Source organism: Nomascus leucogenys, chromosome 20 (genome assembly GCF_006542625.1).
Source record: "Nomascus leucogenys isolate Asia chromosome 20, Asia_NLE_v1, whole genome shotgun sequence".
Classification (NCBI taxonomy): domain Eukaryota; kingdom Metazoa; phylum Chordata; class Mammalia; order Primates; family Hylobatidae; genus Nomascus; species Nomascus leucogenys.
The window spans coordinates 47,555,512-47,580,020 of NC_044400.1; the positions used below are offsets into that span (position 1 = coordinate 47,555,512).

The 24,509-nt window shown below is 39.6% G+C and overlaps 1 protein-coding gene across 1 annotated transcript in view; it reads right to left on the minus strand.

Annotated features, from left to right (window-relative positions):
* Positions 1–10,569: 10,569 nt before the first annotated feature.
* Positions 10,570–24,509, minus strand: part of KLF3 (Kruppel like factor 3) — a 36,714-nt gene continuing 22,774 nt past the window's right edge. The window contains exons 3-6 of the mRNA XM_030800972.1: positions 22,469–22,955; positions 21,668–21,818; positions 16,701–16,861; positions 10,570–14,536 (exon numbers count right to left, since the gene is read on the minus strand). Coding sequence (XP_030656832.1) covers positions 14,355–14,536; positions 16,701–16,861; positions 21,668–21,818; positions 22,469–22,955 — 981 coding nt within the window. The 3' untranslated portion in view covers positions 10,570–14,354. The remainder of the gene's footprint in view (positions 14,537–16,700; positions 16,862–21,667; positions 21,819–22,468; positions 22,956–24,509) is intronic.

The window sequence follows — 24,509 nt, forward strand, 5'->3', positions numbered from 1 at the left end:
AAAGGAGAAAAATCCTATATCTAAATAGATGCAGAAAGAGCGTTTGTTAAAGTTCAATACCTATTTACATGAAAACACTCAGAAAACTAGAAAAAGAAAGGAACTAGTTTTACCCAGGTAAAGGTTATATGACAAAAATCCTATAACAGAAATCATGTTTATTGGAGCCATTTTAGACACACTTCCATGAAGATCACTATAAGACAAGGATGCCAGATGGTCGCTACTAATGCTTAATATGATGTTGCATAATTTAGCCAATACCATAAGAAATGAGAAAAGCATAAAAGAAATGAAGATGGGGTGGTTGGGGGAAAATTAAATAGTTATTACTGTAGTTATTACAGGTGTTAAAAACAATAACAGCAAACCAATAGCATCATCAGGCAAAGTAATAGAATTAATTAGACAGCTCAGCCTGTTTGCCAGATACAAGATGATATTATAAAGCCGATAATGTTCCTCTATACCAGAAACTAGAAAATATAATAGAAATCAAGAAGGAAGGGCAGACTTACTCTAAATATTTGTGGGACCTGGGGCAAGAATACAGGGGAAAATACCATTATGTATTTAAATATCTACAATTTGAAATCAAAGCTATTTAAAATAAATTATAAATTTATTTACACATTTGTACATTTAATAATAATATCTATCAGCAAGCTCACCATTTGCTTGTCTCACTATACCAACATCTGAAAGAGGAGGCGGGGGCCGTTTCCTTCTGCCTCTGTGCCAGTTGGCACATGTCTAGGTCAGGTTCCCTGGAAATACATTCTGAGACACAGATTTGCATGCAGGTGGTTTAAAGCGGGGGAAAACATCTGCAATAAAGAAGTCTTGCATGAAAGTGAGGGGAACAGGATTGGGCAGAGGGAGAAGCTAAGAAGTTTTATTTATTTTTTGGCAAAAATAAAATATTAAATGTTTTAATACAAATAAAACCACTTACAATTCTAGTATTTAGTATCTATCTAGTTGTTGATGTAAAAATTCAATACCGTGCTTCATGCAGGTTATGCCTGACCCCTCATTTTTCTTATTTGTCTAGTTTTCAGCAGTTTGATTATGTTATATCTGGGCAGAGATTTCTTTGGGTTTAATCTTTTGGGATTTTGCCGACCTTCTTGAATCTGTAGTTTTTTGCTGAGTAATTTTGGATTATGTCTTAGAAACTCTGTGTGTACTGTTATGAGACTCTGGTTCCTGTTTAAATCTTCTATTTTAGCTGGCCATCCACCCATTTAGATTTAGAGCACACATCCTGGCCCATTTTGTGGGCTGTGGTTTGAATGTTAACTTAAATTTTGAAGCTTTGTAGTATGATTCTGGTCAGCCACACTGTGCACAGAGGCCAGTTTGAAACATGGTGATATTCCATGCTGTAGTTCAATTCTCAAAGCTTCTTCTGTGTTGATTCTGGTCAGTTTTGATGCTTGGGCTACTCACAGATGAGCCAGGGACTTCAGACGTGGGTTTAAAATAGCTTTTCCTTCTGCTCCCTGCTCTCTATAATCCTCTCCCTCATTCTATAATTGAAAGCCAATGTGGTGGCTTACGTGCAGCATATCCCAGCACTTTGGGAGGCCAAGGCAGGCGGATCGTTTAAGCCCAGGAGTGTGAGACCAGCCTGGGCAACATAGCAAGACCCTTCGTCTCTAATTTAAAAAAATTTTTAAAAACACTGTTGGCTGGGTACGGTGGCTCAGGCCTGTGATCTCAGCACTTTAGGAGGCTGAGGCGGGTGGATCATGATCTCAGGAGTTCAAGATCAGCCTGGCCAATATGGTGAAACCCCGTCTCTATTAAAAATACAAAAATTAGCTGGGCATAGTGGCGGGTGCCTGTAATCCTAGCTACTAGGGAGACTGAAGCAGAAGAATCACTTGAACCCTGGAGGCAGAAGTTGCAGTGAGCCGAGATCGCGCCACTGCACTCCAGCCTGGGCGACAGGGCGAGACTCCATCTAAAAAACAAAACAAAACAAAAAGAACCACTTTTATACTCCAGGTAAACACCGTAAGAGGTGCAGCACCCCCCTCACCCATTACCCAAAAGACCAGGAAGAGAATGGCTCTGTAGGCTGGACCCCTTTGATACAACTGTTATAGTCAGCCAGGTGCAGTGGCTCATGCCCAGAATCCCAGCACTTTGGGAGGTAATTAGCAGAAGGAATAGTGTGGAATGAATCCATTTATTAATGTTGTGACTGGAACCCTTTTCCAGATACCCATTTTCTTAGGGCTTTGATTAATCCTGTTATGTCTTTAAACATACTTATAGTGTTCTGACAGTTCTACCATAGGAAATTCTGGTGGTGTGGTCTTTGCAGCATCTGTGCTCTTGCTTATAATATATGTTTCTTTATGAGTTTTGTTAGCTTGACTTGTGAACTTAAATCAAAGTAGAGCTTTCTCTGTGAAAACTCTCTGTGTCATGGGTTAAGTATGTTATTCCAGCAGTGTTTTGTGTTTGCTTATGTTCAGAGATTTATGTAGAGGGTCTCAGTTTTAACTCTCCATCTCATTCAAAGCCAGGACTTGTCATCTGTCCCTCTATGACTGCTAAACCCAATCCCTTGCACAGAACAACAACAGAAATCTTAAGTATAAATCTAATTAAATATGTCTATAACCTGTACACAAAACCTATAAAACACTGATGAAAGAAATCAAAGAAGACTTAAATAAATGGAGTAATAGACCATGTTTTACATTGAAAGATTCATTTGTTCTATAAATTCAGTGTAATCCCAAGCAAAATCCCGGCAGGCTTACGTTACGAAAGACTGATAAACGGGTCCTAAAATTTAAATGGAAGCCCAAAGGAGCTAGAACAACCAAGATAATTTTTAAAAAGAATAACGAAGTTAACGAATTCATACTAATTTGAAGACTTGTTGTAAAGCTACTGTAATTAAAATAGTGTGGTCTTCGTGAAAAGATAGACACATAGATTAATGGAATGCAACAAAGAATCCAGAAACTGACCCACACATGTATGGTTAGCTGATTTTTTTGACAAACATGCAAAATCAATTTAATGGAGAAGGAATAGTCTTTTTGATAAATGGTGCTGGGACAACTGGACATACACATGAACCTTAATTCATAAATTATATCTATGTGCAAAGATTAAGCCCAAATAGATCATAGATGTATGTGTAAAACCTAAAATCATAAGAAATCTAGAAGGAGAAAATAGGAGAAAATGTATGTGGCCTTGGGTTAGGGAAAGATTTCTTAGAACACAAAAATTATGATTCATAAAAGAAAAAATTGATAAATTAAACTTTATCAAAATTAAAAATATCTTCTATTTAAAAACCACTGTTAAGAAAATGAAAAGACAAACCACAGGCTGGGAGAAAATATTAGCAAAACATGACGCGTATCTAGAACGTGCAGAGACTTATCGGAATGTAATAATAAGAAAACAAACAACCCAATACAAAATGTGCAAAAGATTTTAAGAGATTCTCCACTAAAGAAGATACAAGGCTGGCAAATAGGCACATGAAAAGATGCTCATCATAAGTCATGAAGGAAATGCAAATTAAAACCACAATGAGATACTGCCCCACCTATTCGGTTGGATAAAACAAAACAAAACACTTGACAATACCAAGTGTGGGTGAGGTTGTAGAATACCTTGGAATTCTCATACATTGCTGGTGGAAATGCAAAATGGCATAGCTGCTCTGGAAAAGAGTAGGGCAATTTGTTAAAGAGCTAAATATTTACTTAGCACACAATCTAGCAATCCCACTCTTAAGTATTTACCCAAGAGTAAGGAACACAAAACCCAAAAATTGAACAAAAAAGGTTAATAATACCCATACATGAGTATTTATCATGGCTTTATTCATAATTGCCTCAAATTGAAGATAATCCACATATTCTTCCACTGGTAAATGTATAAGCATATTGTTGTATATCCTTATTCAATAATTAAAAGGAACAAGTTACGGATACATGTAACCACATAGTTGAATCTCAAATACGTAATGTGAAACAATAGACACCAGACTCAAAAAGGTGACACACATATATAAGAGGTGAAAGTACAGGGAAATAAAATAGGCCTGGAGGACGGGTGAATATAAAGGAGCCTGAGGGAATTTTAAGAAGGGATGGAATTGTTTTATATCTTCATTGTAATGATATGACTGAATGTACACTAAAAAGAATGATTTTTCTCTAAATGATACAATTCACCTGACATAAAAAAAAATAAATCGAGACCAGGCACAGTGGCTCACACCTGTAATCCCAGCACTTTGGGAGGCCAAGGCGGGTGGATTTCTTGAGTCCAGGGGTTCAAGGCCAGCGTTAGCAACATGGCGAAACCCCATCTGTACAAAATATACAAAAATTAGCTGGGCATGGTGGCACGTGGCTGTAGTCCTAGCTACTCAGGAGGCTAAGGTGGGAAGATCACTTGAGCCCAGGAGGCAGAGGTTGCAGTGAGCTGAGATGACACCACTGCCCTCCAGCCTGGGCAACAGAGTGAGATGGTGTCTCAAAAAAATAATTTTTTAAATATATATATATGCATATACACATACACATATACATATATACATATACATATGTAGATATATATTCATATACATATAAGCATATGTACATATATAAATGTATATATATATGAGTATAAGTATATACTCATATATATATATATGAGTATAAGTATATACTCATATATATATATATATATATATATGTATGGGATGCCCAGCTAATTTTTGTATATTTTGTATAATACAGGTGTAATCCCATGTATATATGTATACTTATATATACATACATATATACAAGTATATGTATTTATATATCTCAAACCTTTTATTTATAGAAACCAGCAAATTTCCTCCTTCCTTTACCCATTGGGGATTTCTGGCTTTGCAAGTACTGAAGAATTAGCAGTATTTTTCTAATGAAGGGGTGGATGAGTGTGGCCTGGGTTGGACGGGGAGGGTATCCCAGCAGATGGTTCAGTACAGTAAAAGTATGAAAAAAATTCAACCCATAGCACACCTGGGTTGAAATTTGAGAGGAAGCACGAAATGGCCTGAGGGCCACCCAGGCCAGAGACCCACATAATAGTTAAGACAGCAGGCTCTGGACATAGGTGGCCTGAATTTGAAGCTGATTCTTCTGCTTCCTATCTTTGTGACCTTGGGTAAATTACTTAATCTGTCTGTGCCCCAATTTCCATCTGTAAAAAGAAAATGATAATAGTTACATGCTTTACAGTGTTGAGAATTAAACTAATTAATGCCTGCAAATTGCTTAGAATAGTGCAAAGTATATAGTAAGTGTTCACTTAATGTTAGCTATTAGTACCCATTCGCTCATTCAACACACCTTCCCTAGCACACTTTCCAACACACACCCAGGCACGCTTTGTGCCTGGTGCTGGGGATTGGACACTGGACACCCAGAAGAGAATCATATTAGGGTGATCTGAGATCTAGGGAGGGAAGGAGACAGACGGACAGACTGACCATGCAGGGTGATAAGTGCTGAAAATTGAGGGAAACTCAAGGATTATGTGGTTACAGAAAGAAGTAGGGAGAGTGGGCCAGACGCAGTGGCTCATGCCTGTAATTCCAGCACTTTGGGAGGCCGAGGCAGGTGGATCACGAGGTCAGGAGTTCAAGACCAGCCTGACCAACATGGTGAAACCCTGTCTCTACTAAAAATACAAAAAAAGAAAGAAAGAAAGAAGAAAGAAAGAAAGAAAGAAAGAAAGAAAGAAAGAAAGAAAGAAAGAAAGAAAGAAAGAGAAAGAAAGAAAAGCCGGGCATGGTGGTGTGCACCTGTAATCCCAGCTACTCATGAGGCCGAAGCAGGAGAATCGCTTGAACCTGGGAGGTGGAGGTTGCAGTGAGCCGAGATCACAGCACTACGCTCCAGCCTGGGTGACAGAGTAAGACTCCATCTCAAAAAGAAAAAAAAAAAAAGAGAAGTAGGGAGAGAGTATCTCTGCAGAGAGGGTGAGTGGAGTTCATTCAAGGAAAGCTCAAAGAGTAGGTAACTTTTGAGTGGGATTTTGACAAATGAGTAAGAGTTTTGTATCTCCCTGAATGCCTTGTGCACCTATCAAACTCACTGAGTATGGGAAGTATTTGAAGGTTCTTAGAAAAAAAAAACAGGAAAATGAAAACAAAAGTTTAATGATAAATGATGAAGCTTTAAAGGGGGTAGGGCTGAATTAAGAAGAACCAGCTTCAGTACAGTGAGGACCATGGAAGGATTCTAAGCAGAGGGGCAAAACGTGGTCAGCTCTTAGTTTGCGAAAGATGGCTTTGGTTTCTGGTGGAGGAGAATGATTGAAGTAGGAGAGTGAAGACACTTCTGTGCTAGCCCCAGTGAGAAACACAGGAGCTCAATGGCAATGCACAGAAGAGAAAAGACCCAGAAGTGGCCTCAGAAGTGCTTAGCTGGCTATGAAGGGGTGAGAGAGAGGTTAGGGTCAGAGGTAGGAGCAGAACTCAGGCTCACCTATTCCTTAAACTGAGATGGAGCACCAACTTCTCTGAGGGGCCTGTTGGGCCCCCAAGAATGGAAATAAAAGAAATTCTTGAGTTCCTTTAAGGGGAATTCCAGGTGCCTAGCTAGCCATGAGAAGTAAATGAGCATCTTGATAAGCAAGAAGGTAATAGTAGCGTTAAACAATAGCCAAGGAAGTCAGAGTTACAAGATGTTTGGTTCCCTGTAGAAACTAAAGATAATATTTTAACTCGTCCCTCAGTTGCTTTTCAGAAACCCAGAACACCACCAAATGGAAAATGCCATCTGCTGGCATGTAGACCTCAGATAAGTGGGAACTAAGGACTGAGCTCTGACCACAGCTCTTTGTTCTAAAGTTCTTCCTGAGGATCCTGGAGGAAGTCACGTCCATGGGCCAGACCTAATATTCGTTTCTGCTGACCCCAAGTCTTCAGATAAATCTTCCCTTCCTTAATCAATTGCAAATCAGAAAATCTTTGAATCTCCCTATGACCTGTGCAGCTCCACTTCAAGATATCCCATCTTTTTAGGCCAACCCAATGTATAAACTCCATGGATACATTTATGATTTTGCTTATAACTTTTGCTTTCCTGAAATTTACCTTTGCCTTTAAAAACCGTTGCTTAATTAAAAGTCACAGGGAAGGTTGAGTTTTAAGCATGAGCTGCCCAGTTCTCCTTGCTTGGTGCCCTGCAAATAAATGCCCTCCTTTCTCCTGCAAAACCTTGGTGTGGATGTTTGGCCTTACTGCACTGGACTAGCAGACTCTAGCTTGGTTCAGAAACAAACTACCATCTAACAATGTCTTCATAAAGACGAGCAAGTCCCAGCTCAGCCATGAGGATCTCATTCTGGTGGTGAATGTGTGGGTGGGATACTATTTTAGTTGAGGGATCACATGAACATAGCTTTGGAGGTGTGTAACTGACAGGCAAGCTCTTGTACTTTGCAGCAGGAGGTGATACCTCTTCTGGAGCAGATCAGCAAGGCTTGAAAGTCCCCAAGAGCCACCTCTCTGAGTTATTTAGACACCAAGTCCTTAGACTGATGGAGTTCCTGAATCATGAGAAAAGGAAGAAACATCGAATGCATTAAGTGTATGCAGTGTGAAATAGCCATGATCCAGGAGCCTGAAGATCCAGCTTTCGTTTTCTATTCTTAACCCCACCACTCAGGGTGCCTGTAGGGAATGCAAAACCAGAGATATAATGAGCAGAAGCTCTCAAACCAATAAGCATATCTGGACTTGGTGAGAATCAACCTCCCACTTCCCCATAAGTTTAAAATAATTCTAATTTACAGCCTGTGTTATTCTAATTTCGGAGTCACTCTCTCTACATACTGCACTATTACTAACTAGTGTGACTATGATCTGCTCAGACAATAGGAAATGGTAACAGTTTCCGTTTACATTCTTAAAATGAATGTACACTTGAAGAACAATTCATTGTTGAGTTTTATGCATACACACCGGTAAGTCAGGTCTCTAGTAGTTGAACTTTCACATGTATATGTGTATGTATTTACTTCCATCTCAATCCATTGCTTTGATAATTGAATTGGGAGATGATTAGGCTGAGACCGCTCCCATGCCTTGGTTTCCTGTGTAAGCAAACCAAAGTCCAAATCAGAGTGAATGATCATAGCCTAGGGAAACAATCTTAACCAATCAGAAACTGCCAACTAACCTCTAACTACAAACTCTCGACTTCAACCATCAAATAATTTCTTTTGCTTCTGAGAACAGCTTATTCAGTCTCCTTGAATCAGGCAACTCTTTGCAACTGGTACTGCCAGATTCATGAATTGCTGTCTGCTCAAATAAATTCTTTTAAAATTTTAATGTATCGAAGTTTATCTTTTAGCACCATCTTTCCCTCAACACAGCCATTTCTTCTCTTTCAGATTAGAATTGATAACTTGGCCCCCAGTAAGCCTCCTAATCCTGCTTTCTTAACCTGATAGCATTTAAAATATAGTCATCCCTCGGTATGCATGGACCCCCAGGCAGGGACACCAAAATCCTCAAATGCTAAAGTCCCTTACATAAAATGGCATAGTATTTGCACAACTGATGCACATCTTCCTGTATATTTTAAATTCTCTCTGGATTTTATACCTAACACAATATAAATGCAATGTAAATAGCTATTATACTGTGTTCTTTTTATTTGTATTATTATTGTAGTGTTTTTTTTTTTATTTTTCCTGAATATTTTCTATTCGCCCTGGGTTGAATCTGCAAATGTGGAACCCATGGACACAGAGGGCTAACTGTAATGGGAAATGGTTATATATATATATTTTTTTGTTTGGAATATCTTAACTTTGTTCAACCATTTCCCCCAAAGAATTTAGTTTCTCATAGAATCCACATTTGTTACCATCCTGATCATTCATCCGGGCAGAATCCAGCTTGTAACAATTCTTCCTAGAAGGATGGATCTTATTTTGAACTCAGCAAGTGTCAAGTCATGCATAAGAAATATAATGAAAGGATTGGCTGGGCATGGTGGCTCACGCCGGTAATCCCAGCACTTTCGGAGGCTGAGGCGGGTGGATCACCTGAGGTCAGGAGTTCGAGACCAGCCTGGCCAACATGGCGAAACCCCGTCTCTACTAAAAATACAAAAATTAGCTGGGCATGGTGGCGTGTGCCTGTAATTCCAGCAACTACGGGGACTGAGGCAGGAGGATCGCTTGAACCTGGGAGGCGGATGTTGCAATGAGCCAAGAACGTGCCACTGCACTCCGGCCTGGGCAACAGAGCTAGACTCTGTCTCAAAAACAAACAAACAAAAAGAAATATAGTGGAAGGATTACAGCCAGTCAACTGGACTAATTCAAGCCAATATTCCATTAGGATTTATAGTCATATACACTTACTTTTGATCTTGCAATCAATTATCTCGGTATAAAAACAGAGAAGTTCCCCAGAGAAGGCTGCAGAGTGCCCCAAAGGCTGAACTTAGCCTTCTCCCAACCTCCTTCCACCTCCAACCTGTGAAAGTAAGTCATGTGGGAAGTGCTGGCCAGACATTATCTTGTGTTTCGCTAAGATGAAGTCCAGGCTGGAGGAAACTGCTGAGATCTAACAAGCTAGCCTCAGTTTCAATTACATTGCAGGGATGCAGAGGGAAGAGAGGAGGTAATTACATTTTGCCTTAAACAAAAGAACTCTAAATCCTTGGCTGGGTGCAGTGGCTCATGCCTGTAAATACCAGCACTTTCTGAGGCCAAGGCGGGTGGATCACTTGAGTTCAGGAGTTTGAGACCAGCCTGGCCAACATGGTGAAAACCCATCTCTACTAAAATTACAAAAATTAGCTGGGCACAGTGGCGCGCGCCTGTAGTCCTGGCTACTCAAGAGGCTGAGGCAGGAGAATTGCTTGAAAGCAAGAGGCAGAGTTGCAGTGAGATCACAACACTGCACTCCAGGCTGGGCAACACAGCGAGACTGTCTCAAAAACAAAACAAAACAAAACAAACTCAACTCTAAATCCCTATTGGAAACTACTTCTTCATGTGATGCTGGAGAATGCGGTGTCCATGAACATGGTTACTAAAGGCTTGAAAAATAGTACTTTTATCCAGAATTATTTAATGCGTTATTGTTCTGTTCCTCGTTCCCCACTCCCCAACATGAGAGTCTTGATACTTTGCTCTAAAAGTTTAAAGTATTATACACATGTGTCTTTTAATACAAAACGCTGCAAGTTCTTTTTGGAAGCAGGCAGGGGGTCATAAATAACAAATACACAAAGTATTTCAAGAATGAACTAGGTGAGTTTGTAGATTTTTGCTGAATTGTCTGCAGTTTTACGATTTCAGCCTAGAAGACTTCCTGTTGGCTATTTTCAGAAAACCAGGGACGTAGCTTGAGGGCTGAGCTAATTCCGTTGGTTCATCTTCCAGTTAGATCTATTTTTCTGTCCCTCCATCAATAACTGCCCATCAGAGTAAGTAAAGTTCTAAGCGAGGGTTCTTACATTGCTCTGTAAGTTTTGCTCTAGTGATCACTGCATATGAAGTAATCACATGATCACATTTAATATTCTGATGGTTTTATTAACAAGTATATAATATATATTGCATACTGTAATATAGTATATGAGGACTGTACAGTACAAATTTATGTTCACAGTTTGACATGACAAAATGTCATTACTGAATTCCCATTGGACTACAGAGTAGAAACAGAGAAGGTACATTAAACATTCACATCTTTAGTAAGAAAGATTACCAAAATGTTTCAGTATCTGCAAGTATACTAATGCATGCTAAAAACCTTTACCCATTCAGTCTTATTAGCTTATAAAATATATTACACTTTATTAAAAATTTCTGCATAGTTTATACAAGTATTAAAGTACTGTAAATGTAATAATCCTGCTATTATTTGCAGGTATGGTTTAAGAGATGCTAAGCAGAAAGATTATTTTGACCCTCTAACACTAAGTACATAACAGAAAAAAAGTGCTAGTATTTGTAAAACAATATTGTTGTAGCCCTCGTTTAATGCATGTAAAGATGGCTTTGTAAATGTATTGTTTAGGTGAATTTGCGATCATTTAGCAATTGTTAACCTTGACCAAGAAGAGAATAAAGACAGCTCGGAGCAACTTCATGTATGACAGCAATTCCTTCAAGACAACTGTATATTTTCAAACCAAATTATTTTAAAACCTTAGATCTTTCAGATTGTCTTTACAACAATCTAATCAGGAATGATGCGCATATATACAGTATCGGCAAAATAGTCTTTCAAATTCCACATTAGTGCAATACTGATAGTGCAGATGGGTGTTTAATAAAATATACATATACATATATAGTTCCCCTGTAATTCTGTTCCAAGGCTCTTGAAACTTCTGTGTATTTAGCATCTCCCTAGTTGAATATAGCTATGCTGCTAACACATTCTCCAAACCAAGCAATTTAGAATGTTAATGCCCATTTATGATGTAGATTCACATAACTCTAAAATACGATGGATTCCGATTCTTCTGACTTCTCTAGGATGACACTTGGGTAACAATTGAAGAAACTCTATAACAAACAGAATTTACATAATAGCAACTTCATGTTTACAAATCATTCTCATCAATTTAAAATACTGTGATTGAAATCACCATTGATAGTAACATGACACACATCATTAAAACACGTTCAAGGGCATCTAATCTTGTATTTGAGGTCTTCCACAATAACAGCTAAAAATGACTAAGAGGCTAAATTTCTCAACTATCATAGTAAAATACAAATATATATATAAGAAAAGTTTGGTAAGGGCCAATTGGTAATGAAAGCATATTGACCAGCGTGGGAATAGAGAATGGCCGCTCTGGGTTGCTTTTGTTCCAGAGTTAAAATGGATCTTTGTTAAATGAACTGTTAACACAATCTAAGCAAGCTGAACAGTAACGTTAAGAGTCTTTGCAAGGTCTTGCTTAAAATCTTTTGAACAAAATTTAAATATGCCACAGCAAATGCATCAATTCCATGAGATGCCCATGAGGCTATTCACTGAACTCAGGCTCAAAGCTGATCCCAGATCAATCTGATCCTTTCTCGCCCTTTCCCCACTTCTCTGTGGATTGGAACACACACAAACTGGTCACCTCGGTCAAAACAAAAAGATTTTCCTTGCGTTCCATCTTGATTCTTGTGTGTTGTGAAAGAACCATCTCAAGAAACGAACACTTTGCCATGAATATGACTAAGCATTTACAACACAGACAATATCTACTTTTCAAAGAGCCATCTTACCACTCAATTCATGTCATAGTTGCAAAAAAGAAAACCTTCGGCTGAAAAAAAAAAATTCTCTTTGCCTTTAGCTGAAAAACAAAACAAAACAAAAAAACAGCCCAATTAGGATGTTTTAATATCCTAAAGAAATTTTGCAGTGCTTAAAAAAAAGGAAAATCAAACCCAAGTGCCAAGATAACACATTTCTTTGCATTTCTCAACTACATTTCTTTATAGCTGGTTCACAGGGCGGATGAGTGGGACCTCTTAGCCTCTTAGGTGCACAGTCCCTACAACTTTTATTAACATAGTGCCATCAAAGTAAGCTCCCCACACAATTCACAGGCCTCCGGAATCACTCATTCACAGATGTTTTAAAAGTGATCAAACAATGTATTCCTCCCAGTTAAAGTTGTGTTGGATCCTGAGTTGTGGCTGGGATGAATCTTCAGGATTTCATTCTTCTTCTCTCTTCTCCTCCATTCTTGATGAAGGGGAATTTGGTTATATGCACCCACATTTAACTACTGTTGCTCACTTTCTTCAAATTCAGGACCAATGACATTTCTATGTATGAATTATTTTTATTAGCATTTAGACTATGGTGTTCAAAAGCCTGCTTTTGAATAACTTCCCCCAATGACGGTGCTATTTATCTTCAACATAAACACGAGCCATTATTTTCAGTTTGTTCTGACACTGAAATAGTGATAGGAAATTGCCAACTCTAACAGTAAACTTTTGGGAATTTTTGAGCTACATATATGAATCCCTGATCTGTGGTTTTCTATATTTTTTCATAAATTCCCAAAATAAAGGTATGTGTGCTTCACAACTAGTTATATTTACAAATAGTGTCACTCAGGTCTTAATTGAATCAACCCATTAAAGCATTAGCAGATGCTTTATGGTATGTGTCATGAATACAAATGACAGCCAATTTGGCACCTTAACAGCTCACACAGAAGAGTTTCTGTATAAAAGCTATGTGATTAATTTGATAAGGGAATACAAGTACCACTCAACATTTCCCTGTTTACAAAAAAAGCTATAAGCAGATTGGGTAAAAGAAGAACCATCCATACTCTTACCCAAGAGATTTCTTATCATTACTGGGCAAATATTCCATGGAGTCCCTGCTATCAATGTTTGATGATCTCATATTAAGGACATTGTAGGAATGGAGATAGTTGCATGGATAACCCTATCGGTATATGGCTTTGCAGCATGGTTCTGCAAAGCTGAGTATGCACAGAGACTGAAGCTCTGGGAATGCTGCACACAGCTAACAAAATGTTGAAACCTCACTGACAACCCCTAGCCCAGGAGGAATTGCCTCTTCTGCTCCCCTGTGCTAAATGGCCCTCTCCTCCGACTCCATGCTATGAAAACACAGCACCCTTCCCTTGAACTGCTACACATCACCCACCTAGATGGAAAGTTTGCGCTCATCTCCCATTGGTGGCAAAGACCTCCATATGAGCTGCAGGCACAAAGGAGGGCAAAGAACTTGATTCAGATGAAGTCTAAGATCCAGGTTGACAAGATTTGTGAAGAATGACGGAAGAGGTGACTGCACTGGCTTGAAATCTTGCTGTACTTCTAGCTAACCGGTGCAAGGGGCCACACCTGTTTTCACTGTCAAGCATAAAATATTATCACAGGGCAGAGGTAAGAATGTCTCTGGCAAGGACTAGCAGTCTGGATACTGTATTTCTAATACATTTACTCTGACATTCTTTTGAGGAATACATGGAGAACTGACAGTTGGTTATGTTAGTTTACATGTTCCCTTGTTCTTATTACATTAAACGTATCTATAAGAAGGGTTTGCTTAGCATCCCCAGAAAAAAAAAAAAAAGTGTTCACATTCTTTAGGTCTGACCCGTGGTAAGGAGAGGGAGGATTAGAGAACATCTACTACTGACCATATGGAAGTTTTGGATGATATAAATTCAGAGATTCAGACCAGCTGAATCAAATTAAAATGTACATGTAAAAAATGTGTTAGATAATGGGAGGCAGGACAGAGAGAGAGCCAGGTGAGTGGGGAGTCACGCTGAGGCAGGACACAGAGGCAATCAGACTAGCATGTGGCGTTTCCTATGGAGGGCAAGATGGTCAGAACGGGAGAAGCTGCGGTCACAGTCCGGGCACTGGAAAGGTTTGATTCCAGTATGTTTTCGGAAATGTCTTGTTAGTTCATCAGACCGAGCAAACTTCCATGTGCACCCTTCCCATGTACATTTGTAGGGCTTTTCCCCTGCAAAAGGAAAAAGAAAAGAGCTATTTTTTTTTCTGTAAAGGTAGTAAAGATCTTTGAGCTAATGCTTGACAAATATTATTTCCAAGATATGTTCATACATTTGTTCTTCAATAATACAGTGCATTATAAACTACTGCAAGACAAGTAAGAAAAAAATGAACTAATACCGTATGTTTCATTGGCTCTCTGCCAAAAAAACAGGAGGAAAATTTTAAGAGTTCTTAAAACACAGAGTCACTGAAATCCATTCTGAGGGACTACCAAATAGTGAATGAACACATGGTGATCTGCATTTGCATATCTCCCAAATCTTAAACCTGCTTGGGAGCTTAATTATATGCAGTGTTATTCATTTAATGAGATAATGAGAACTCCAAATTGAAAGTTTGTGGGATTTTCTTAAACTTTTCTATAGTTTTCCAAAAATATGAAGTCTCTAACAACTGAAGTATCTGTTAGGGATTAACATCTTATTTTCTTGTTTAGTCAATAACAATTATGCCTAAGTATAATGCTTTAATTCGGGGGTACTAAAATATACGAATTCTTCCCCATCTGTCCTGAGCCAGGTTTTTACATCCCCCTCCTGTAGGATAAGGATCATTTACAGATAAGGAACAAAAGCGCTTTGTGAGAAAATGACGGGGAGAACCAGGATGAAGGGAGACCCCCACAAATAAAAAGGCCATTATGGCAATCTTACATTTTAAATTAGTCATAAGGGTCATGAGTATGACAAAATTAACTCCCATTTAACACCCTTTGTTCTCTAGAAGCCTTGAGGGATTACTATTCCTTGGCATTTGAATGAGATATGCAGGATTTCTATTATCTGCTTCCTGGTACAGAATACACACACAAAGAGGCATTTTTTTTCCTACATCTAAACTGTCACCCAAATATTCAATGTCTTTTTAATTTGAGGCTGGAAGTGGGTAACATCCACCTCTTGGGTCCCACTAATGCCTCAACAATGCCCTCAGTAATCATCGATTTGCACTGCTGTTTGGGCGTTGCTCTAGATACAAGGCTATCACCCTCAGCTCTCTCTGTGGGTGTTAGCTTCCTCTGCCTCCTCCCAGGATTCACTTAAAAACTTCACTTCCATTTTGCCACTTTCCTTCCCTTTTCTCTTCCAAACCTCAGATTCCTCTTTGTAAATTTTTTGAGTAAAAATGATTTGCAAGACTCAGAAAAGCAACCTACACTGCTAAGGAAAATGTACACAGATGCAAACTGCTGTCAAACTAGAATTTCACATCAAAGAGTTTGAGGTGAGATGAGCCTTACTGTATATACATCACCACTACTAATAGTCAATCAGGCTGTTAAAAGATTTCATTTTTAATTTTTTTTAGAGACATGGCCTCCCTATGTTGCCCAGGCTGGACTTGAACTCCTGGGCTCAAACAATCCTCCTGCCTCAACCTCCCAAGGATTTGGGACCACAGGTGCACGTCACTGCACCTGGCTGTTAAAACATTTTTGTATGATTTCCTTAAGATGTTTTACTACCAAAATGTTTGGCACCGAGACCAATTTCACATTTTTCTCAGCTATGTAATGACTTTTATATGATCTGGCTGCTCATGCTCTATATTCAGTATTGGGCGAGATGGAAGAAATCCTAGAACAAATGTGGTAGGCAACGAACGGCATAAGAGTTCCCTCAAGTTTAGAAGACCAATATTAACCACATTTCTTCACTTTTCTTTCCTTCAAGGGCAGGCTTCTATTTGAATTGTTTGTGTTAAACTGTTGCATTAATTTGTGCTGCACAAAGACTGTTCTTCGCTCATGAATTTACAATGCAGGTATGTGAAATAGCTCATAGGAAGGCCACATCCTCGACTGTGAAAACACTTCCCCCATTCCAGCGGCGAAGGCTCCAACCCTTTCTCCCTCCTTTGCTAGGGAGCACAGAACTGCAAGTGATTGTGAGCGGCCTTGTTTTGGGGATTACTTTGAATCTATTCTAACTTATTACAAAGGCAAATCATTAGCAATATCTTCATCCTGCACAACTAATCTGGAGACGACACATCTGGAGATGACTATGGTGACTTTCAAGATGCCTGAAAACTTTCATCGTAACAACCTTTGCATTCCATTCTAATACTTCTTTAGAAGGAAGATGAAGTGGGTCTGGTGTTTCTATTACCTGTGTGTGTTCTTCTGTGTGCTTTCAAGTGGGAGCTTTTAGTGTACACTTTGTTGCATCCATCATAATCACATCTGTGTATCCTCCGCTTCCTTTGAGTATCCGGGGATTCCACAGGTAAAGGTCTCTTCCCAGGCTGCACGATGACCGAAGGGTGATTCCTGTGAAAGCCAAGGTTACAGGCAAAATGTTGAGAGCACGCTCTTCCTTTTTTATCAGTTTACTAAAAGCATTAACAACACTGGGCAAAAACAAACAAACAAAAAATCCCAACAAAATAAACAAAAAGAAATTAGCTGATCAACCCAAGAAGCACTGCTATATTCATTCAACAAACATTGAGTGAGCACCTACCATGAGCCAGGCACTGTGCTTGGCACCGGGACACAAAGATGAATAAAAACAGGGTTCCTGCCCTCGAGGAGCTCACACTCTAGGGGGAGACAGACATGGAGATAAGTAATGACAGTAAGAAGGGTTAAGTGCTATGCTAGAGGCAGGCGCCGAGGGCTGGGGAGGCTCTTTCCCTCAGTCAACTTTTGCCTACTTATAGAATCTTGTGGTTCTAGGCAATGCTGAACACTATATTTTTTCACAGGCTGCTCTGATTTTCATTATTGTTGGCTAGGGAAAAATGGAAAAGATCAAACTCCTAAGTCTCAGGAAACCACATTGTAGAGTATATCTACGTTTTTATCCTTTATGTAATTGGCATTTAATTGGAGTCCCTTAGAGACTGCCAATTCATGTGCAATTTTCAAATGCCGGCTCTTCCAAAAAACAACAAAAAAGTTGGCATTGCTGTCTTCACAAACTCAAACCTCCACTGTCACTGTGATTCCCGTATGAGGGAGAATTTCAATGCAGTGTTGTGGTCACCCGTGATGCTGGCTCATGTGGTGCCGGCTCCCCCATGGGATGCCTGACGTTCTCCCTACCTTCCTGATTTCTCTCTCATTCCTGAGTTTGCACCTTCCCTGGGTGGATTCGAAACCAAATCCTGTTAAAAATCTTATAATCTAAGCTTTCTTTTTTCAGCAAGAAGGAGGTGGAGAGAAAAGGGAGATGGAGGAAGAGCTGGGAAAAGTCTGTTAAGTTCCTCAGGCTTCCCCTGCTGATTAATGTAAGTAATCATAATGTTCTAATCTGCTCATTCACTTTCCTAATGACTAATTACTTGATATAGCACAAGTGTATGTCGTTGACCTCTAACTATAATGAAAGACTTCTTTCTCTTTCATATTTGAATCTATAGCTCCTAAAATGTTCCATATAATACAGGAACATTTTGCCTAAGTGTTTGAGGAGAAAAAAGGTGTGTGAAAAGGAAAAAAAGAATTTGATGAGAGTAAACACTCTAACTCGTGAGCTTAAAAAAGGAATAAAAGAAATTTATCCATAAAAATCAAAAGGGAGTCTCTTGATATAAAACTTGTCTTGGTAAATATTTGAATACACATCTCGTCAATCACTTTTTCAGGCATGCTAAGAAGTGACTAGAAAAAGAATAAAAGGTGTGTTTCTTGAGTGACCTTACGTCTCATGCTTTTTAAAAAAAAAAAAAACCCATCATTTATTTATTTATTTATTTACTTTTCATGCTTCATTATGAGCAAACGACACTGTCAGTTTTGACTCTCACCTTCCTACTCTAATACCTGGAAGGGTGGTAGAGATGGATAAAATAGGCCAAGTTTAGATACATGGAAAAGTGAACATAAAGTAGTGAGGAGGGGGAAAAGAACAAGGACTTCAATTATATATATATATATATATGTGCAAACAGCAGAGAACACAGCAAAGTGAGAGGTTTACAGACAGAGTTTTTATAAGGCTGAATTATTCATTTAAAATCCTTCAATAGAAAGAAAAAAGTTCAATTTATTTTTAACTTTCAGCTTTAATGCCATCTAATGAAAATGTTTCATCTCCATTAAAAGAAATTCAGGAAATAAAGTGCTGGGGTAGAAATTTAATTATTAACTATAAAACTTTTATATGTCTTTGGGATACTGGGAGACTATCTTTCTCAGATAACTTTAGAAATCTCTCCCAATTGCTGGATTTTATGGGTTGGGAATCTAACTGTTTCTGTGCAGTAATTCTGATTGCCCTTTCCAGTTGTTTATTTTACACATAAAGGTGCACTGAAAGGCTGTGGGCTCCAGTTACAAATCCCAGCTCTGTCACTAACAGTCTCTGTGATCCTGGGCCAAGATCTCGCCCTCTCTGTGTCTTAGTTTCCTCTTTCCTCTCTGTAAACTGGGGATGATAATAATGTCATCTCAGAAGGTTATATCTCGGAACAATGTCTGTTCCCAAGATAAAGCTATAAATGGTAGCCATGAATATTTTCAGGTTCAAAATATTCTATTTGTAACTTTGTACCCTACGGTTGTTTAATTTCATGAATTTTTTGAGGACGTCCCCAAACCAGGATATCTCTGCTTGAGCTGTGTCCCTCAAACATTCTGAGCACAGTTACCTGCCACATCTCTGAAGACACTGATGTTGGTTCAGGCCAAGGCTAGATTAAGAGTCTTGGGATCTCACACTTTTTGGTCTCCACTCCCATTTTCAAAGAGGTGGTTTGGGATTATTATAACCAAGAAGTTAGAGAGCTAATACATATAAGATATCTGTCCACTGTTTTGAGCTGAGACAGCCCCTCTTAAGTTTGCTATAATTCGCATACACAACTCAATAGGGAAATCTGATCCTTATGCTTTTTGTTCTAAATATAGTTTTGTATATTTAGAACAAAGAAATCTTTTTTGTAAATCTATAACAAAAAGAATTTGATGTACCTTTGAGTGCCTTTATAAATAATGCTAAAGCTGCAACACCACAATCAAGCAAATGGATTTCAGAGCTGTACTTTTAAGTCTGACTCTGGAAAGGAAGGGTTTCCTAAGGCAAATATTATTGGGGCTGCCTCACTGCAGTGGTACTGGGTGCCTAGTTTCAAGTGATTCTTTCCTGGCTAGCTGGTTTCCTACGTGGGCTGCTACTGGGCATACTCCAAGACGTTACTTAATCACATCTGTGAGAACATTACTTAAAGAGTACATGTCCCAGCTGTGGCTAATCTGTTGCATTTTTTTGAGAAGCAGAATGCATTCTTAGGTCAGCATTAAAATAAGCATATTACTCATTAATCATTAAAAGCCACTGAGCTTGAGATCATCAAAAGAATATTACTTAAAATAAGAGAAAAGTATTTTCTTTTGAGCAGCATTCAGAGCACAGAATATTGCCTTCAAATCTTCTTATGTAATGTTTTACATTGCAACTCATAATAACCCAGACTTTGGGATAACACTTGTCTGGTCAACGGATCCCTCCCTATGGAGGCAGTTGGTTTTATTTAGTTTTATAGTATCTCTTTCATCACCCATGCAGGAACAACTATAAGCGCAGGCCATGTTGCTAGTTACCTTGCCAGAAACATCCCTCCACATAAAAAAAGAGTTAATTCCACCTCTAAGATGTGTCCATTTTGCCTAGTCATTTTTTCCTTTCACTTGAGTGCATGAGCAGATGCAATGGGTTGGATATGACAAGATGGCAGGAAAAGCCCTGATTCAGAAGCAGGAGATCAAGCCCAAGGCACCTCAGTTGCTAGCAGTGTGATCATTGGTGATTTATCTAATGTCTCAGGTAATCAGTTCGCCTTTCGCTCCGACTCCCACATGCTTGTTGTGGAGGAATGAAATAATTCCTTTGAAAACACCTGGGAAGGTTTTTTGAGGGAAGAGGGCACTATGCAATTGTGAGGAATAATGAAATATAATTCCATCAGAGACTCTCTCCCCACCTGCTGATGCAGTTGGCTAAGAGTTATTCTCTTCTTCATCTATTAGGGAGCATATGACAACCCAAACCAAAAATGACTATGATTGGGTGCAGTGGACAATTAATCCATGAGCTACTATGAAGGTACCTACCCAAGCTGAATATGGATACAACTAGGATATATTTGAAGTTACCATAAAATAATTATTCTAAAATCAGAGAATTCACATTCTGCTGTAGAGTTAATTGTGAGAGGCGGCGGGGTGGAGGGGGTAGAGAAGATAAAGGAGAAAGGTGGGTAGAACATTTATTCAAGTTGGAGGAAAATGATGCAGGAGGACAATGGAAGGGACCCTGTGGAGGTAATCATTGCCTTTGTACTAGGAAGCTGGCTGCTGAATCCAATGTTGAAGCACCGTAACACAAGACAATTACAACTACAATCAATAATGAAAACAGAAATGGGGGCAGCAAGATTAAGTGACTAGTCCAAGATCACACATATCCATATGGTAGAGAGCAGAGGTGGGATCCTTGTTGGACCTGAAAACCATCTTCTTAGCAACTACAAACCCAGGCTTCAGTGTAATCACTGGTGGAGGTCAAGGTTATCTACAGCAGGATCCCATAAATGAGGTTACTGAACCTGTGTGTGGCAATTACCATATTATACCATGTTAGACCTACAAGAAACCACCATTGAGGTGCTTGGATGCTGACCAATACTGCACAGCCTTCCTACTGGATAGCAATTCTACAGGATATTTTACACTCTGTAAGGACTATGTGTGTCCACATGAAAACTTTACATGATCCACAGAACACCAAGTTTAATCTATACAAGGATTCTCATCATGGAAAAACTAAGTATACATAGCCTGGAAGAATGGAAAAAAACAAAAATAATTCATGTGGTAAGGTGCAAAATCATGGATGACTGATTCCATGAAAACTTGATGTAAGTTTTGTCATAGCGTTGTCAGTGTAACAGCATATTGTTTTTGGAGAGATTCTCCCATCTTGACCAGTGGTACTGGACCAGTGGCGGCCACAGACCACAAGCCGTTCCTGGTCATCCACACCACATCACACGTGTGAAATCTTGTGCTTCTCTTCCAGGTTCCAAGATGCACGCTACTATGCAAATGCTGGGTAGACCTAAATATACTTACTCTTGCAACAATGCTTGCGGGGGGGACACTGAGTTCATTAAGGGGGGTGACATTTCTTCAGGATAATAATCTGTCCTCTGTGGTTCGATCCCAGGTTCTATTTTAATTTTTTTCTGTGATATAGGCTTCTCATATGATTCAATTACAGGTACTAAAAAATAAAAATAGAAAAGTCACTCCACGTACAGTTTACCAATTTCAGCTTTTTAAAAGCTTACTGCATAGCTCCTATCTACAACACAGATATGACAGGTTTATTTGCCTTTGGCAGATTATAGCAGGAATCTCTGTGGGAGATTCTCACCTCTCCTGACCATTATTTTGCCAGTAAGCAGCAAATATAGGGACCTGGATCCTAAGACACCAGCCCTGAAATGATTCGTTCTTATAATTCTGGATTTTTTCCTTTCGGCCCCTTAGTCCTCTGTCTGTGAGCAGCTGATAAACAAGGTGGCATTAGTTTTCGCCACGATCAGAAAGTATTTATTAAATGCCTTTTCTACCTAGAACCATGTTGGTATTCAAGAAAGCAACATAAAGTCAAGATTCTTTCTATCCCCAAGTTGACTATTACATAGTGAAAGTAATCATCTCATGGTATCAAACAGACATCCTGATTCTTGGGATCTCTTCCAGTATCAACACTTTAGGGGGGGAAAAAAAAGGAAATGCCTTAGGCAGATGAGTATTTCCTTTGAAGAGTTCAACAGCTCTTGCCCCCATGCTTCCTCACCCAGCCCATCTGGTGAAGCGCCAGTACGCTAAGCAAGTGCAGCAGCATGGAGCCGTGGCGGAATTTACCTTGCATGCTACTACTGGAATTTTCCATCTCCTCCGACAAGGAGACCATGAGAGGCTGCTGGAGGTGACTCGTGTACATAAAGGGGACGGGCTGCACCACCACCGGCTGGATGACGGGCAGGATCCCCGGGCTCCGTATTCCGTGCCGCGAGAGGGCAGCTGCCATCACTGGTGGCATGGACAGTGGCACGCCGAAGGGCTGCACGCCTGGAGAAGGGGGTGAGTATTTTTTTATCGGTGGGCTGGAAGAAGGCATGCTCAACCCAGGCGAGGCTCTCCGGTGTGAGGACGGGAACTTCAGAGAGGAGGGCGAATTCCCAGCCGAAGGGGGTGAACTCCGCTTGTTCACCGTGAGGTCCACTGGCTCCATCTGTATTCCGTGCGACAGGCCTTCTGGGGTCTGAAAAAACTTCTCAGGTAATGGTGTGGAGTAGATGACCCCATACTTGTTAGGCTTCATGGATTCCATGTAATTAGATGGGTATGACTATTAGAAAAGAAAAGGAAAACGTGTCAACAGCCAAATAAGTCCATTTACTTGAAACATGAGTTAAGAAAAACAAGCCAACAAGGCACTTAACAATTACATGGGCTTTACAAAATAGTTTAGATTTCGATATATACGTGACCTTAAAAAAATGCCCAGAGAGGTGGTCTCAACAACATTAAAAATGCTATGAGAGGCGGTCTCAAAAATATTAAAACTAAGAGCAATGCGGTCACTACTGCAGATGAAAAATCTGAAATTTAATCCTAAGATGATTCCTGTGTCAAACATTAAGGCCGATACCTGGCAAAATTCTAAGACAGGTGACAGCACAGGCTTGGGGGCCACTATCATTAGGAGTCAGAGCTGGGGATCACAAGAACCAGTCAAGCCAAACCAACCTGGTTACTTTTCTGGTGGGGTTTCTTGATGAGTAGCAAATGCTCTCTAGCTTTGGTGTCTAACTTTGGCAGGACAGTTCTTTCTCAGGGTAAGTAGTGTCTTCAACTTCAGCAGGACATTGATTTCTCACCATACGTGTGTATAATAAGCAAGAATGGGGCTGCATGATACACAGTACCTTTCATTTGATGGGCTTCAGCAGCTGTACAATCCATGCCTAGGACTGGCCAACAATCCTAGTCAGCCTGGAACTGTGCTAGTTTCAGCACTGGAAGTCCCACATCCCATGAAACTCTAGTCTCAGGCAAACCAGGAGGGGGTCAGTCACCATACACACCTTTGTACTGAAGGCCACCCTCACTGGGGCAATAATGTCCTTGGCCCTAACTTGCTCCATGTTCTTATTCAGAATCTGAATGAAGCTGTAGACTTGAATGGCAAGTCTGTGGACGACACGGAACTATAAGAAACAGCTAACGTGATATGACTCACATAAGGAAATGTGGCGGTCAAAGTCATTCACACAAGCTGAGGCCCTGTGTTCTCTCCTCTATACCCTGCTACCCACTCATCAAATGAGGCTGGGGCACAAACAAGGGAGTGCAGAAGAGACAAAAGAGTCTGTTTCCTTCCCAAGATCTGGTCCACAACTGACCTCATTTATCTTCAAACACCTTTCTCTCTTTAAATATCAAAGATAACCTAACTTTCATCTGCCAGCTTTAAATACAAACCAGTCATCATAATTTCACACAATGGGCACTATCCTTGACCATGGAGTTCACCTAAATTACTTCTATTCCTTAACTAACATTTTGTTGTAAATTTTCTTTGTAGAATGCAACCTAATTTTTAATTAAAAAAATTAAACTCAACATAAACCATTTTCTTTACTAGGCATTTTAGGGAAACTGAAATTTTGCATGTCAAGCCTGCTTACCTGCAGAAAATTCTTTGTACTTGAATGTCTGACAGTGACAGTGATAAACAACATATTGTGCTTCTCTTCCAGCTCTAAAACCCTATGTGTTTATGAGTTAGAGGCAATACTAACTTGGGATGCAACCAAGAAAACCCAGTGGTGCCTTGTAATTAAACAGCGTAAATGCACTATTAATTTCTGGGTCTCCTTGGCCCCTCTAGGGGCCACTA